This window comes from Blastomyces gilchristii (genome assembly GCF_000003855.2).
Source record: "Blastomyces gilchristii SLH14081 genomic scaffold supercont1.6, whole genome shotgun sequence".
NCBI lineage: Eukaryota > Fungi > Ascomycota > Eurotiomycetes > Onygenales > Ajellomycetaceae > Blastomyces > Blastomyces gilchristii.
Genome location: NW_003101677.1, coordinates 1136971 through 1153136, shown reverse-complemented (window position 1 = coordinate 1153136; position 16166 = coordinate 1136971). Strand labels below are relative to the sequence as shown.

Here is a 16166-nt window from a genome sequence, read left to right as displayed (position 1 = left end):
GGGGACGAGCGGTAAGATAACAACCGGACCTTCTCGGTGTGGTGATTGTGAAGGGAATTGCACATGAGACTCTTGTTGGGGGTCCCGGGTTGATCGGCCCTTCTACCAGCAGTGCGCTGGTGGTGACTGGGCTCTTTTGCCCCAGTAGCCTACAACTCAGGAGACCACATGATTGCTATCGAGCTGAATAAGGCGCTTTTATTTAAGTGTTGGTTGATATGCCTAGGGGTATTGGCTACAGTAACTAGTTAACAGGAGAGGAGGAGAGGAGGAGCGTCGGTTGGGAGTTCTGTTGAGAGGCGTGGACCTGCATGAAAGGGATTCAATACCAGACGGAAATCCATGCATTGCTGCCTGTAGAATAAGGAGATATCTCTGCTCCGTTTTGGCTCCTAAACCCGAGCATTGTTATGGTTGGGATGCAGCTGGAGCGGGTTGTGTCTTAACGGCTGTTTGTTGGCGTGCGTTGTTCGGCCCAACAAATGAGACCGTCGTTGCGGCGGCTCTGCTTCCCCACCACCACCACCAACCTTCAACCTTCAACCACTTCGCTCATTCTCCTCCTCCAACATCAACAAACTACCAGCAACTGCGACTATTTACCACAACAACACGACAACGGCAACGACAGCGCTGACTTCAGCTTGGCTTCCTGTCCTCGTCTCTCTCCATTCTCTTGCCAGTGACACTCCGTCTCTTGTTCCTCCTTCTGCTTGGACATTAGCATCCCGTACAGTTAAAACACCGCACTGCCGCTAGGTGCACCCCGGCTGCTGTACTCGCCCAGCAGCACCCGGCAGCCAGTTGGCAGTGGCTGGGGCTGTCAGCAGCATCTGGCGCATTGAGGTAAGCTGAAACCCCTGGTCTGTTTTCAATTCATGATCATTTTTATTGTGCCTACGCTATGCTCCTTGTCCTGAACCCTCGTGGTACTAGTTGCTGATCTAGTTATGAGTAGACAACTGCGTCCAGATACGGTTGCATGGCCTGCAACGAACCATGAACTCGCTCAATATCCTCTCATCTCGAGTCATCAGACAGCCTACCACGTCCAATACCCGTCCCCGCTCCCGTTCACAAGGCCCTGTGTCCTCCGAAAGCCACCGAAGTGACCTAGCTGCGGGCAGATCGTACAGCGAGGGAAAGCTGCACCTTGCGGAGTCAGTTGACGCCCAGCTCCTAGGAGAGAGTCACCATGACGTCCAGGAAAACGAAGATTCCCTAGATCTACCAGACACGGTGGATGAGAAATCTCCTCTCCTACAGGGATTACAAACAAGCGGCATTCTCCCATCAACTAGTAAACTACAATTGATTGCTCAACGCCTCTTCGATGCCATTGCCGAAACATTAAAAGTTATATTGTCTGCGCTTGCCTCTCCAGGTATATACGTTGCGGGTGCTTTTCGGGGCGATGACGGACGTTACTCTATTTTAACGCCAGTAAGGCGGCTAGGGCAGCTCATCGGAGGCCCTAACAGAGGCACGACGGCATCACACGGCATTGGCGTCCCTGCGTCAGGACGCAATGTTTATCCTGCCACGGAGAAAACTTCCGGCCGGGGTGGGAGTAATGTACGGCGGCTAAGAAGCTCTACATCCCGAGAGTCAATATCTCTCAATACCTCAGAGTCGGAGCCTGACCGGTCTGGATTGAGGCACACCAATGGCGGGGGCCGAAGAACGAAATCAACTCGCGGTTCGTCATCAACCGACGAAGGAACCCCCAGACGATCAATACGTATAAAATTAAACACGGAAGGGAATTTGAAACGAAAGCAGCAGAAAGCGAAATCCGACGGATCGAGGCAAGATTCCGAAACTCGTGCGGCTGAAAGCTTGAAATCGCCAATGTCTCCATCTTCTCATAAGCTCACAAAATACCCTCATGCCCCGTCTCCACCACGACCGCTCATACCACCACGGCAACCATCATACACCTCACCTTCAAACCCCAGGTATGGACCATCGGCCCAAAAAACCCTGGTGCTCGACCTTGACGAAACCCTTATCCACTCTTTGGCGAAGGGTGGCCGAATGTCCAGCGGCCACATGGTAGAAGTAAAGTTGTCAGCTCCAGTGACGACTTCAACTCCTGGAGGGCCGACAACCACGATCGGACCTCAGCACCCTATCCTTTACTACGTCCATAAACGCCCGCATTGCGACGACTTTCTCCGGAAAGTATGCAAATGGTATAAACTGGTGGTTTTTACTGCTAGTGTTCAGGAATATGCAGACCCAGTCATCGACTGGCTCGAGCAGGAGCGAAAGTACTTTCATCGTAGATATTATCGGCAACATTGCACATTTCGGAATGGTGCATATATCAAGGACCTTAGCTCTGTAGAGCCGGACTTGAGCAAGGTAATGATTTTGGATAATAGTCCTATGAGCTATATTTTTCATGAAGGTATGTGTCAACGAAAATCATTCCAATCGCCCCCAAAGAGATTGAATGCTCCGTCTCCTATGTAAATTGCACATTTGCTAAAGAACCACTTGGTTCATACAGATAACGCCATTCCCATCGAAGGCTGGATCAACGACCCTACAGACAACGACCTCTTACATCTCATCCCAATCTTGGAGGCGCTGCAATACGTAACAGATGTCCGTGCCCTTCTTGCACTACGACGCGGAGAAGCAGAAGCATAATAGATATCCCACTTAGAACAAATGTATATACTGGCTAAGTTGTCTTTCGCGTCTTTAATTTATTATTCCTTTTTTAATTGTTATTTCTCCCCTCTTCTTTTCTCCCTTTCGATGTTATATGCTACGCCGTGCTTTTCTTGTCCCATTTCCCTCCTCTTTTCTTCCAATAGTTCCCATTAGCGTGGTGTTCTTCTCTGCCACTTTGAATTTTGCCAAGCTTTTCTTTGCACTTTTATTTTTTCTATTGCGATTTAATTCAATTTACAGGGTAAGAGTTGGACCGCTTGTTTTCTGCGCTCCCTTTTTCTTTTTGGCTCGTTATCCATTTTTCTACTTTAGTTACTTGGCTCCGCATCCGCATCACACGGACAACGATGGCGACCGTAAGAGAAAACAGGGAAGGACGTTTCATTCCAACATACCAAATAGCCGCATTTTTATTTTTTGTTCTCGTGCTTTTTCTATTAGTCTATCCCACGTGGCTCATCCCATCCGCCAGCTAGGCCTGTTCAAGATATATATACTCATTTTATATCTGCTCTCTTTTAACTCCGGGTGCATCACTGTACAATACGAACATTTTAGCTTCCGTTTGCTGTCCGAACAATTTAACACTTTACTACATGCATGCCCGGCTCAGGATTTAACCTCTACCAAAGTTGGAATTGACTTTAATTACGTTCTCAGAAACAATTTCATTTTGCTGCTGCGTTGTGTTGGGAGGAGGCTATATACAGAAGGATATATTCTTATCATATAGATCATGAAGGGGTGGAATGGCCGAAAAACATCCGCTCTCTCATCTAACTCTTGTCCCAAGATAATTGTCCCAAAATATCCCCTTAGGTCTCCTCCGTCATCCAATACTGATCCTATGCTCTCTTCCACTTTGACGACCGAATCTCCTCCAACCAATCCGTAAACTTTATTTTCTCGTCTCCAAGGGTCATATAACCTTCCTTGATTCCCTTCCATCCTTCAACTGGGCTTTTAATATATCAATGCTTCGCCCCGCAGCACAACCGCCAGTGGTTATTGTCAGTTGAATCCTCATTAAGTGCCTGACGTTTTTGATAACACTCCTCGCACAGTTCGCGTTTGGCGCATATCATACACAGAGACGGGAACCTTATCCCAATACTCGATATTGTCATCCGCACACTCTCCGTTACATATATAGTCAGTACTGGGTGCGAAATCCTCGTCTTGGTGTTCTCCTATCTCAGATGCCGAGGAGCCGGCGCTGGAAGTTGCTGAGCCGCTGGCCCCAGATCCGGCATCTGAAGCCGCATTGCTTCCATCACTACCGTCTTCGCTGTCAGTGCTCCAGTCAGACTCCTCATCGCTAGACAAAACATGCTCCACCCGCGGGTCGATAATGTAGAACCGTGCAGAGAATGCAATTTGTGCCTCCCTTTCCAACCCGCCAACGGAAGCTAGAACCTTAGCAAGCAGGCATAAGCTGTTCTGATCATTCCAGCCCATATCATCCGTTAATGAGGATATGTACGTTTGAAACGTTTTAGAAAAGGCCAAACCCCTTTTCTACAAAATCATTGGAGGCTCGTTCATCAACCCCGCCACCGGTGACGATGATGATCTATCAAACCTTTCTGAAGCCCAGCTGGCCCTTGGTGATATTATTTACGAGGAGTTTCGGCGAGCAGAACCGTCGAGAAAAAGATGGCGTCCATGGATGAGCTGAAAAAGCTGCAAACACGCCGACTTAGGGCTGCGGTAGGTGACGGAGTCGTTTATGAAACATCTGGTTCCATAGTCTTAGCCAATATCCTTCGCAAAATGGGCCGCGCCCTCGAGTTCCAGGACTTATTGGAGAAAATCGCCCTTTATCGTCTGATAAAAACGACGCAAGTTCCCAGAGGATACCTGCGGATGACTTCGAGCGGTCTAGATATGTTATTATTTCTTCGTATGTCCTGATCAAAGAGTCTTCTTTTCCAGTTTTGGTTGCAGCCCGGCGAAACGTATCGTGCCTATTGTCATCATCCTCTGTGAGCCAAGCCATCCGCTCCCAAAAAGTTCACTGTTCAACGTTCTCCATAAGTTCCACGAATCTCGATTGTTCTCCAAGAATTTCTTTTATTTCGTTCAGAGAAACCCCATCCAGGATCTCGGAGGAGCAAATGATTCTCGCTTCCCCGTAAGATTTCACAGCCTCATCGACTCTATCCATAGCACGCTCGCAGTCACCCTGGATTAGTAGCGCTTCTCGAATCAAAAGTCGAGCTTCCTCTTCTGTAGTGGGATCATCCACGGAAGAAGGTCTACTGGAAAGAGCTTCGCAGATCGTCTTATATGCTATGGCATTGTATTGGTTGGGATCGTTCCCGGCATTCCCACTGTTGGATTCGACGTCAGAGACCTCATCAGAGATATCGCCAGAGTCGTTGTCAGATTCGTCGCCTTCTTCGTCATCATATAATTTTGCATATACCTGCACGAGAACAACTAATGTGCGAAAACGATCTGCCTCCGAGATAGATATTCCCAATGCAGCACATGCGACAATTCCCGCATCATAGTGCCCATAGTCTTTCAAAATGAGTCCAATGGCTCGATATGCCTTTTCATCTTTTGGAATATCCGAAAACACATCCGCAAACATTTTGATATTTTCGCGTCTGTTTTATGTTTTGCTGAAATAGGTGCGCAGAGATCCGTCTAGAAGTAAATATTGTCAGTTAGAGGCGACGCTGCTGAGTTTGAAGGTTTCAAGACGCTTATCATCAGGAGCGCACCCGATGCGAAACGAAAGGATTCACTTTCAGCATGTATCTGCTGGAACCAATTCGAGATATGGCCCCGTGCTAGCGGAACCATGATCTTCAGCGGAGATTTGGCAGCGACTCAAAAACCTATTCTAGCGCTTAACTATCTTCCCAAAAATCTCACGGTAGACTAGCCCTAATTCGAGCTCTTTTGCGGCATTATTGTGATCGTTCAGGACGAGAGACAGAGATTCAATAACTCGCAGGAGATCTAGCTCCGTTGCAGAAACAGGATCAAGCTCCAAAAAGTGATCAGCCCAAAAATTAATGGCATAATCTTTTAACTCTTTTCCCCCGGCCTCGTATGCTGAATTGTAGCGGTCACATATCACATCGACAGACGTCGCAAACATTGTAAGATGAGCAGAAGAAGGCTTTCGTAAACCACTTTCGCCCACATCGCCAGAGCGAAAGTAGCCCCTTAAAGATCTATCCAGAAATTGTAATGTTGCAGCGTTGTCGTCGGCTATCATGTTCGAGGCAATAGAGCCGTCATCAAGGAAATTTTTCATTATCATCACTCTCCTTGTCTCGGTTTTCTTTGATCGTGTAATTCTCAAATTGCTAAAAGGTCAGTAGGTCAGGCTTTTTCTTTCGTCTTTTTCCTTTTCTGTTCTAACCGGCTTCGTACGAACTAAGAGTTGGGTGATTGAGATACCATACACACCTTGATGATTTCCCTTCAACCTCTTTTATAACACTCTATGATCGGTCCTGGTCCAAAAGAGTAGCCAGTCCCTCCGCCTCCCCAACAGTCAATAGACATTTTGCAAACGCCAGCCACAATAACAACTGCTTGAATATTGCAGGTGTTCGGAGGTTCTGCGCTGCTGAGCCTCAGTCAACAGAATGTTATAAGCAGATTGGAGACTATCTGGAAAGCTCGTTTCGAGGTCCTTCAACACCATTCCTTCCCTACCAATAGAATTGTATCGCCGCAGCATATGGTCGACATATAGCATTGCTAACGTAGAATTAGCGACGTAATCATAGACATACTTAGGAAAATATGGAACAAAAGGGCAATAGGGAAAGCTTACAATCAGATTTTTCCAGTAATTTGGAGAGTATTTTCTTTTTCGTTCGCCTGCCAAATTCATATAGGTTTTGGAAGCGTCTCAATCTGCCTTCAATCAGAAGAGTCATGTCCCTCCGCAGTTTCTACTTGGTAGCGACAACTTTGAGTGATTCGAGAAAGGTAGGGGAGGACTGTATACCAACACGGCTTGTGAGAAGCACGTGTATGCTCAGACTCTGTTTTCGTATTCGTGCTAATAATTCAAGAAATTTCGATCTGTCGTCGGCGGTTATCTGATCCAGTCCGTCAATGATTAAGAAAAGTCGATATGTAGACCCGCTTCCGAATTTGGATTGGAAGAAGCCGCTCCCATAAGTCGGTCCAGTCATCAGTGTCAACCCCTCCATCCTTTCCGGCTTCTGACGATGCTTGCTCACAATAGCCGCTATTTCCTCCTGCGATTTGGATAATCATGCTAGAAAACGCATTTGATACGGACATAAATTCGGCTTGATCATCCTGGTAGTCGAAAGCGGCAATAGAGGTCTTCGGCTCGGAGGCAAATGCTTCCTCTAATTCTTTGGACAATAAAAATGCAGCGGAGGTTTTTCCAAGGCGAGTGTCACCGGAGATCCAGAGGTATGGATTAGTGGTTCCTTCACGCCATACCTGGTAAGCTTCTTCATCCAAAACCCATCTAGCTGGTCCCGTTACAGAAGAATAAGAGCCTGCCAGGCGGAGTCAATGTTGTTCTCGAAGTAAAGTTTCACGGAATTAAACGTGGCGTGCTTTCGTGTTGCCGCATCTGCAGTTTTCCCCGAATCATGCAATTGAGTCCTCCTTGCTTCCTTCTGCTGATTTTTTAGCAATTTTTTAAAATTTGGCCGACATATCGTGGAACTCCTCTCGTTGGGCAAGGATAGAGACTTCGATCCTTTCAGTCCTAGAGTCGATTCTTTCGGTTTGGGTAACAATGGTGTTTGTGTCCTGCTTCAGATCTTGCGTAGTAGTGAGGATGACCGTGAGTGACGCAGATTCAAGCTGCGCGAGTGACTCCTTCATCGTAGATTTGGCCGATTGCAGATCCTCATCGTTTCCCACATCCCTGAAAGCTTTGGCCCATTTTCCCTATATAATAAGTACTAAAAACGCCGAAGGGCAGGTGGACAATGTGCTTACTCCATCGCCCTTTCTTTATGTATGTGGTTGCAATACCACACACGCTCAACAAAGCTAAGAAGACAAGCATAACATGAGACCTGTATGCGGGAATTGAAGGCAATTTCCCCTCGATGATTGATAAATGCTCTAGAAACGCCCTCATCGAATCGAAAAGGTCGACTAGTTGATTACAATCTGAAGAAACGTCTTTGGTCACCTACACACTCCGAAGGGTGAGGGACATGAATTTTCCATACAACAATGCATTTATAACCACAAGCAAAGCGATTCAAATCAGCACGGAGGTCATGAATACCTGAAGAAAGTGAAACATAGCAGAAGAGATAGCGACAGTGGGAAGACAAGCCTTCAGATAGATGAGGTCACTTTCGTTAGAAAAATATTGTGTTAAGTAGAAGAAAGTTTTCTGTTGGTAGTCTCTTCGAGACAAATAAAATAGGTGCTCACTAAAGCAGGCTATCTACGAGGAGTCTGAGCGATCCTAGATAATTCACATTTCACCCTGTAGAGGATCAAAGCCTGTCGATCAGTTCGCCATCATGTCGGAATCTATTAAAGGTGGTTTGTTGCAGCTCAGCATCTTTGAGGATATACTCGACAGAAGTAAAGCGAGGCACCTTCTGAAGATCTTCGCCTGTGCTCTTATGATACCTAGCCAACGCCTGCTGCCATAGTAGCAAAACGTCTGAAGGAAGGTCATCAGCGGTTTCCGTCAGATCCATTGGTGTGACGGATATTACTGCCATTTCTATAGCTAGCTTTGAACTCTTTTCTTGGGATACAACCCATCCAAGGTCGGCCCAGTAAGTATGGAATCGTAAAGGGTATAATCAAAGAGATAAAGACGTTCGACTTTCGTCAGATGGGTATGGGTCGAGGATTCGATTGAGCTCCGAGAAAATATCATCACCTTCAACCCCGCAGGCTAGAACCTTATTCAGCCGCATGGTGGGGGACGATTTGGCGTTAGCAAGCCAAAGAGCGTTGGTTGGAGAGCAGTTTATTGGCAGCATTTCATTCGGGGGCTCTTTTCCCTCTCCTTTCTAGCAGACATTGTTTAGCTGAATGGGATTTTTGAAACCTTTAATCTCAAATTTTCTCGACGTGGACCCAATCCCCAATCCGGCAACTACTGCCTATGATTTTTCTCAGTTAGATTCCAATAACTGATTCATTTCAGAGCCAGCTGCAATTTGCGTCCAATGCCGATTGTGCGACTAAATGGTTGCTGCGTATCATTATCATTCATGCATGACGTTGGCGAGGAAGAGCCGCAGTCCCCTAAGAATGAATGCACAAGAAGTTTTTCCGAACCGGGATTCGTTTTATTGGCCCTCATCAGGACTAGGACGGCTAGCATTGGACCAGAAAGGTTGACTTCATATCAGAACTGATCATCGAGAACTCCGTTTTTCAAACGGTAAGCATGGGCCCGAAATTATGGCCTGGGTTATCTGGCCTCGCCCTGAGATTGCCAGTGGAGTGGGATAGGCAAACGCGACGGATATTTAACACATATGACGTTTCCTGATCACCATGACTGCAGGAAACAGGAGACCCCAGGCGCTAATTCTCAGATCAATTTCATACAATCAAAGAAATCCCAAAGGATTGGTTATGGCGTGTGTTTATTGGAACCTCTGATGTATGGCGTACACAGTTCACAGCATACATAACAAAGGATTGAGCAGATTCGAGAGCTGTTGAAGGGCTTTAATTCCAAGCCCCTGCCCAAATTGGCGGCGTTGACATGGGAATGGCTGGAGTATTTTTATGCGAAGCTTTTGCCCGTGAGGGCGTGGCTTAAAAGGAAGAGAAGTCCTTTGGTGTTCTTTCTTCTTCTACCGTCTTTACGTCGACCTGGTTTTGGTGATTCCTACAAATTGACGACATCCCCAACTGACCACTGGTGCTGTTGCTGGTCATATACATAAACACCGCCGGCTCTATTTCTTCTCTCTCGACGTTTGAAATGCAGTTCCCCATTGCTGTGTTTGCAGCGGTGGCCGCACTCGTTCGGCCTGTTTTAAGCCAATACTTCCCTCCGCCCCCTAAGGATGTCCGCACCGTCCCGCTTAGCAACGGGGTGTCAATATCATATAAACAGGTACGACCGCCTCTTATCTTTACCATTGCTCGCAGCCGGCATTCCAAATTACGTTGTGGCTGATATTAAACTAGACGAGTATCTGTGAAACCACTCCAGGCGTCAGGGCGTACGCTGGATATGTTCACCTACCTCCTGGGACTCTCGAAGACGTAGAGGTTTACCAGAACTACTCTATCAATACTTTCTTCTGGTTTTTTGAGGCTCGTGAAGATCCCATAAATGCTTCATTAGCCACATTTTTTAACGGTGGCCCCGGAGCGTCTAGCATGTAAAAGACAATATAAAGTCCATTCTATCAATTCTACTATAAGAAATTCTTAACTCTTGTGATCTAGGTTTGGACTATTCCAGGAAAATGGGCCTTGCACTGTTAATCATGATTCCAATTCAACAACTCTCAACCCATGGTCCTGGAATCGAAACGTTAATATGCTATATATCGATCAACCTGTTCAGACCGGTCACAGTTACGACGCGCTCGTGAATGTGACGGCGGAATTTGTTACGGGTGATATCACGATCAAAGACTTTTCGAGCAACAGTGTGCCATCTCAAAACAACACATTCTGGGTGGGGACTTATCCGAGCCAGAATCCTCAGAACACCGTCAACAATACTTTGAACGCTGCCCGTTCCTTCTGGCACTTTGCCCAAGTTTGGTTTCAAGAATTTCCCGAATATAAGCCAAAAGATGACAAAATCAGCATTTGGACAGAGTCATATGGCGGCAAATTTGGTCCAAGCTTTGCTCGATTCTTACTGGAACAAAACCAGAGAATCAGGAATGGTACCATCGCCAACAAAGATGGCAAGGTGGTCCTTCATATTGACACTGTTGGGATTGTCAGTGGCTGCATTGACATTTTTTCCCAAATTTTCACGTATCCTGAATTCGCGCGCAACAACACCTATGGGATTGAAGCCGTCAATAGTTCTGCATACGATGCCATGCTCGACGCTTACCTCAAGCCCGGCGGATGTATGGAGCAATCGCAAAACTGCCGCAGGCTGACACATGAAGGCGACCTAAATCATCATGGCAACAACGCCACGGTGAACGAGGCTTGCCGCCAGGCGTCCGAAGCCTGCCTCAAGGTTGAAGTACCGTACATGGATGGCAGTGGCTTGGGATTTTATGATATTGCGCACCCTAAAGCTGATCCTTTCCCGCCTCCATTTTTCCAAGGGTATCTCAACAGACCACATGTACAAGCTGCCCTCGGCGTTCCTCTCAACTATACGAGCGGTTCTATGGCCGTATTCACCGCGTTCAATACAACTGGAGATTACGTCAGTCCTGGTGCTCATGGATATACAAATGACATAGGATATCTGTTAGACTCTGGAGTTAAAGTGGCACTGATATATGGGGATAGAGATTTCTCCTGTAACTGGGTGGGAGGAGAGAACACTAGCCTTTCTGTGAACTACGGGGATGCTTCTCGATTTAGGGCCGCTGGTTATGCTGATATCAAAACAAACTCTTCCTATATCGGCGGGCAAGTCCGTCAGTACGGCAATTTCTCTTTCAGCAGGGTATACCAGGCTGGACATATGGTTCCTGCATATCAACCCGAAACGGCATTTGAAATTTTCCGCCGCACTATGTTCAACATGGATATTGCTACCGGCAAGGTTAACACCGCGATCGATAGAGCTTATTCTACCAAAGGGTCACCCACAACTTTCCAGATAAAGCATAAGCCCCCCACCAAGCCGAAACCTACATGTTACATCCTTGACTATTTCACCTGCACAGAGGAGCAGGTGGCTATCCTCGAAAATGGCTCCGGTCTCATCCTGGATTACATCCTCGTTGATGAAAATACGAAACATTTATTCCCCGGTGTCGAATTCCCCACGCCGACATCCAACGGAAAAACACCCACTAGCACAGCGAAGAAGGCCGGTGCTACTCGAACCAAGCTTGGCGATAGAGGCCTAGCTATTCCTATGCTTCTTCTAGCACTTTTGCTCCTATAAGTAAATAAGGAATTAATGGGAGGCGCTCCTCATACCTCAGAGTGGAATATACATAGCGTACGCGATGGAAGCTAGTTGTTTTGGATGGTTCCCCAAATTAATGCATTAATATTCCACCTCGAAACATTCTACTAGTTCACATCCAGGGATAACTAACAATTCAAATTATTTAAATTCTACACGTGATCAGTTCTGGCTAGCCCCTGACCAAAGCTTCCCCTGATCAAAACTTGTGACGACGACAGCCAGGTAGGCAGCTAGAAGTTGACCTTTGCACCACCTGCGGTTACCCAGTATTATTAACTGAGATTACCACTGTGAATTGGGACGGGGAGGGTATTCCCATCTCCCGTTTTCTTGACTCCTGATCACTCACTGCTAATGTGAATTGCCTTAGGATATCTCCCCGGTTTCACTATCGCTTTTGAACTCTACCTTCAAATACCGCATCCCTGCTCTGCTACTGCCGTAGGAGTTTCCTCTGTCCTGTTATTATATATGGGGTCTCAGAGCTACTCTTCTTATCCGGGGGATACCCCTACCCGTGCGTATGGCACGTCACCTACTATCGAAAGAGCATCCCATTCTATAAGTCCTATTAGACCGTTACCAGCGGGCCATTATTATGGGTATCAAAAGGTGAAAAATCTGTCTGTCGTCATCGCTTCTTTACTAACATAAATTTATTAGATTAGGTTTCTCAAAACCACTTTAACGAACACTCCTCCTCGAGCGGAGTAGGAATGCACAAATGCAGATGGCCCTTTATACGGCTGGGGCCAGTTAAACGAGCCTCCACTGATGGGAGTGAATCTATATTAAGGAGATGTATGGTGATATGCCCGAGCGCAAATTTCCAGGCCAGAAAGAACACTACTTCGTATTCATTTGCCTGATCAGAAGGATCGTCTACAAATCTTTGCATTTACCAAGCTGGTATGCGCTTGCAAAGCAACCTAGTTTTGATACATTCTACTCTATCTTCCCAGAGTTGAGCCACTCCAACACCATGAGACGCTCATACAGCATGACAAAACTTTCAAATTCGCTTTCCAAAGCACCGGGATTGGTGTTGTCCTCCGTCTTAAGAGATATGCACTGCTTCCCAAAGGAGTGAACCAGGCGACATAAAAGCCCCTGAGCAACGAAACATTCTGTACATGGGTGGCTTCAGTTTTACTTAATACTGAGAAACACAATCCTCCAAGACAACGAAGACGCAAGCCAATAAGTCTAGTCTATGATGGAGAAAATCCTTACCTGTGACAACTTCGATGCCAATGCTAGAAATGCCATGCATCGCGCCATGAAACGCCGCAACACCTACATCAAAGAACAGGAGAGTGGAGACTGCCTATTCAAGGGCAGCAACTATGGAAACCTTAACATGCTAATCAAGTTTCCTATCAGCAAGTTTGTGTGTTATATCAATTGCTATACTGTAATGATCTAACAGTGTGTGATGAACTAACAAGCTTGCATCCTCAAGTCTTATTGCTCTAATAAAATGGCCTAAGGGGGCATTAACCTCTTATTTATGACACCTCTATTCAAATATGTCCATAAAATTTGTGGGAAGCTACCTCCTGCCTCCATTGACAATTGCTCAATCTTAATGAAGGCAGAAGGCTGGTTTACTATACTACTATTTAATATTATACTGGCCGGCGGAGCACTGTTTACTATAGCAGTGTGTGGCTCCCCAATGATGGATGAGACTGGCCCTTAAGCTGCTCTATAGGTCCCATTTTGACAGCAAGAGCAGCCAACCCTTCTAAGTTCAACTTGATGTTTTCAAGAACCAGAACGGGGAATACAGGCTCTTGCACTCACAAAGGATGGCGCTTTCCATCTGCCCTGTCATGGGCTGTTACTTTGCTATTTGTTGTTTTGATTCTGTTTTCTTTCCCTCTTCTTTCCCAAGACAGTACTGGAAACAAAAGGGCATCATAACAAGCCTAACCATCACTCTTGACAACAACGTACAACAAAGATTTTTTGACACTTTGTCAATTGATGGTTGATCTGGGGAGCAATCGGAGCGCCGGCGGCAGTGGTGGCCGCTGGAGTGGGCGCGGTGGGGTTTGTGGTGAGCTTGCTGGTTTGTCTGCCGATGCACATCCAGCAGTTTATCTGGACCCGGGACGACAGGAAGAACCGTAAGTCGGATACTCAGATGGCATGGGCGCCCGATGGGGGTTCAGTGGCAGCAGGGTCAGGCGAGCGGACAGCGTTTCTTTCCTTTTGTCTTAATTTCTTATCGTGCGTTTTATTATCGCATTTTATTCTTGCATCTTTATTTTTGTATTGTTATCACCAGCGAGGTTCACACTTCTACGCAGTGCTGGTGACCAGTATCCAATTCCAGCTTATGACGGATTGGAGAAGCCAAGATGAACTCGAATGCAATCTGCGGACATGTATTACGTTGTGTAAATAGATGATTGAAAGCAAAGGCAAGATTGGTGTATATTTTTAAGTAGGAGCTATACTACAGACTAGTATGCAGTACTTCGTAGTAACGGACATTTTCCTGCTGACACTATGTATACACGCCTGGAGAAATACTAATAATATTAGGTCGGTAGGCTGGTTTCTGATTTGGTTCCTCAATGACTTCGAATCGCAGTTGAACGCGTGCCTAACCCGCCGCCCCTTATGAAACCATGAAACCATTGCCTCCAGCGGCTCCGGGGAAGAGTAACGCTCGTAAACAGGTTACCGAAGTCTGGTGTCCGCAAGTTTTCGTGTTGCAGGAGCTGTAGCTGCTGCAGAGGCTTTCGGGAGTTGAGTGGATTCTTGCTTTGCCAATCGCGAACAGCTTCGCAGTGAGTTTCTAAGAGCGAGTCTTTCGAGGCGAATGTATGTGCAAGCCACTTTCGATCTTTTGGAGAGGACAGCTTTCCAAAGTATCGACTCACAAATAAAAAAGCTCTCGGATTTCTACTATTAAAGCATACCTTTGTTTTGCACCTCTTGCATTTGTGCCAGCAGAAATCGCCTCTAAAAAAAAGATCTATAACATCGTCATCCCCCATGGTCATATGTGGGCAGAATGGAATATTAAGGCTCCTGCAAAATTCGGCAAAATGGCAACGGCTGCTCGAAGATAGTTGGGAGCTGCTGCCGATGTGAAAGCCAGTAAAAATGCGCCGGCGACGATGATAAAAATATATGCAACCTTCCGGAGCAACCAAGTTGCCCTGATCATTGCAGTCATGAACTTCGGTAATTCTTCCGCGGACTTTTACCTGCTCACGATATGCCTTCTGAAGCTCAGCAAAACTTAGCTCTCGGAAAAGGCCGATTCGGAAACATTTCATGGTTGCTAAACAATAACGTGCGTGGGCTTTCTTTGCCAATTCTTCGTTGGAAAATGCTGTATAATAGAGATGCCTTCTCAGGCATCCTCTACAACAATATCCTTTGACAACTCCATCATATTCCAGGTGACATAGCGCTTCAAAGCGGTCCGTTTGGTCCGCGCATCGTTGCGTGTGATTGAAGACACTGGACTGATAGAATTTTGAGCAGGTAAACCTGAGTGTGAGACCTGATGCCAGAGGCAGGTAATCGTTGATGGTGGCCAGAAGCTCTGGGGGGAGATTATAGAGGCGGCTATTATTTGCGTTATGAGCTGCGGCTTCAACAGAATAGCGACTCCTGTTTTCATGAAGATCATCGCTTCTGGTCAGCTGGATGACCTTGCGGAATATATTGCGACCCATATCTATATCGATTGGTCAGTATTTAAAGAAATAGAAGGCCTTGTTTCGGAGAGATACCTGTCTGGTGAATAAGGAGCACGATGCAAAATTGGATACGGTGGAGGGGGGTAGTTGTTGGAGACAGCGGGTTTAGAGGAGGAGACATATGATATTTGTTTTAGTGTTGGCTTCGGACGTCTTACAGAATAGGCTGTCGTTGACGTTGATTTCAAAAATGTATGACATCAATACTCTACATACAGCCGAGACAGCCGCCTGCAACGGCCAGAATGGAAACATTTTGGAAAAGCCCTATTTGAACTCAGCTGCGACAGGCATGAAGTATTTCACTTACCAGATCACATCAGTAGCTGGTTTACATAGGGGGCTTGTTATAAGCAGGAGGTGAAGGGAACAGTGCTCCTACGGATACCCAACCAATCAAGGTAAATATGAAGTATGGATTTCTAACATTTTTACAGCAGCTCTGGAGATTTCGGCACTTCCACAGCCCAACAAATATCTGTTATTTAGGACTCAGTACAGTCGTAGTATAGATATACGTTATACATGTTGGATAGACAAGACTCCTTTCGCTTGGTCGAGAGGACACCGGATAAAAGTTATTCCAGCCACGCCATGATCACCTAATATTGATTTTCCGGAACAAAGAAATGCCGGTGATGAAAACAGCTCCCCCAAGTCTAACTTGAACAGGA

General features: G+C 46.4%; 5 protein-coding genes across 8 annotated transcripts; 2 read left to right on the top strand and 3 right to left on the bottom strand.

Annotated features, from left to right (window-relative positions):
* Positions 1–270: 270 nt before the first annotated feature.
* BDBG_03865 (NIF domain-containing protein) lies at positions 271–7922 on the top strand. Its single transcript, XM_002625760.2, has 4 exons — positions 271–846; positions 959–2413; positions 2516–6018; positions 6087–7922. Exons 2-3 carry the CDS (start codon positions 1000–1002, stop codon positions 2656–2658), a joined length of 1557 nt encoding a protein of 518 aa, XP_002625806.1. The 5' UTR covers positions 271–846; positions 959–999; the 3' UTR covers positions 2659–6018; positions 6087–7922.
* On the bottom strand, positions 3341–4450 carry BDBG_16896 (uncharacterized protein). The gene has a single exon (XM_031724753.1). The coding sequence runs from the start codon at positions 4141–4143 to the stop codon at positions 3712–3714; it is 432 nt and encodes a 143-aa protein (XP_031577981.1). The 5' UTR covers positions 4144–4450; the 3' UTR covers positions 3341–3711.
* Positions 4700–8505, bottom strand: BDBG_16895 (the record flags this gene model as incomplete). Of its 2 annotated transcripts, none has more annotated exons than XM_031724751.1 (10): positions 8265–8505; positions 7688–7843; positions 7355–7593; positions 6802–7162; positions 6488–6608; positions 6212–6411; positions 6115–6149; positions 5572–6011; positions 5418–5486; positions 4700–5250 (listed from the first exon to the last, which is right to left on the bottom strand). In XM_031724751.1, exons 1-10 carry the CDS (start codon positions 8391–8393, stop codon positions 4700–4702), a joined length of 2301 nt encoding a protein of 766 aa, XP_031577979.1. In that variant the 5' UTR covers positions 8394–8505. The 2 variants fall into 2 exon arrangements, with proteins under 2 accessions (XP_031577979.1, XP_031577980.1); XM_031724752.1 differs by lacking the exon at positions 8265–8505 and adding an exon at positions 7943–8142 and having other exon boundaries at positions 7688–7850.
* Positions 8506–8550: 45 nt separating this feature from the next.
* BDBG_03863 (carboxypeptidase D) lies at positions 8551–12559 on the top strand. 3 transcript variants are annotated; one of them, XM_031721435.1, is made up of 4 exons: positions 8701–9754; positions 9829–11989; positions 12138–12379; positions 12436–12559. In XM_031721435.1, exon 2 carries the CDS (start codon positions 10187–10189, stop codon positions 11738–11740), a length of 1554 nt encoding a protein of 517 aa, XP_031577977.1. In that variant the 5' UTR covers positions 8701–9754; positions 9829–10186; the 3' UTR covers positions 11741–11989; positions 12138–12379; positions 12436–12559. The 3 variants fall into 3 exon arrangements, with proteins under 3 accessions (XP_031577976.1, XP_031577977.1, XP_031577978.1); XM_031721434.1 differs by having other exon boundaries at positions 8551–9754; positions 9829–12379; positions 12431–12559; XM_031721436.1 differs by having other exon boundaries at positions 8900–9754; positions 9829–12379.
* Positions 12560–14104: 1545 nt separating this feature from the next.
* Positions 14105–15988, bottom strand: BDBG_03862 (uncharacterized protein). Its single transcript, XM_031721433.1, has 2 exons — positions 15526–15988; positions 14105–15470 (listed from the first exon to the last, which is right to left on the bottom strand). The coding sequence occupies exons 1-2, from the start codon at positions 15611–15613 to the stop codon at positions 14350–14352; spliced, it is 1209 nt and encodes a 402-aa protein (XP_031577975.1). The 5' UTR covers positions 15614–15988; the 3' UTR covers positions 14105–14349.
* Positions 15989–16166: the final 178 nt, after the last annotated feature.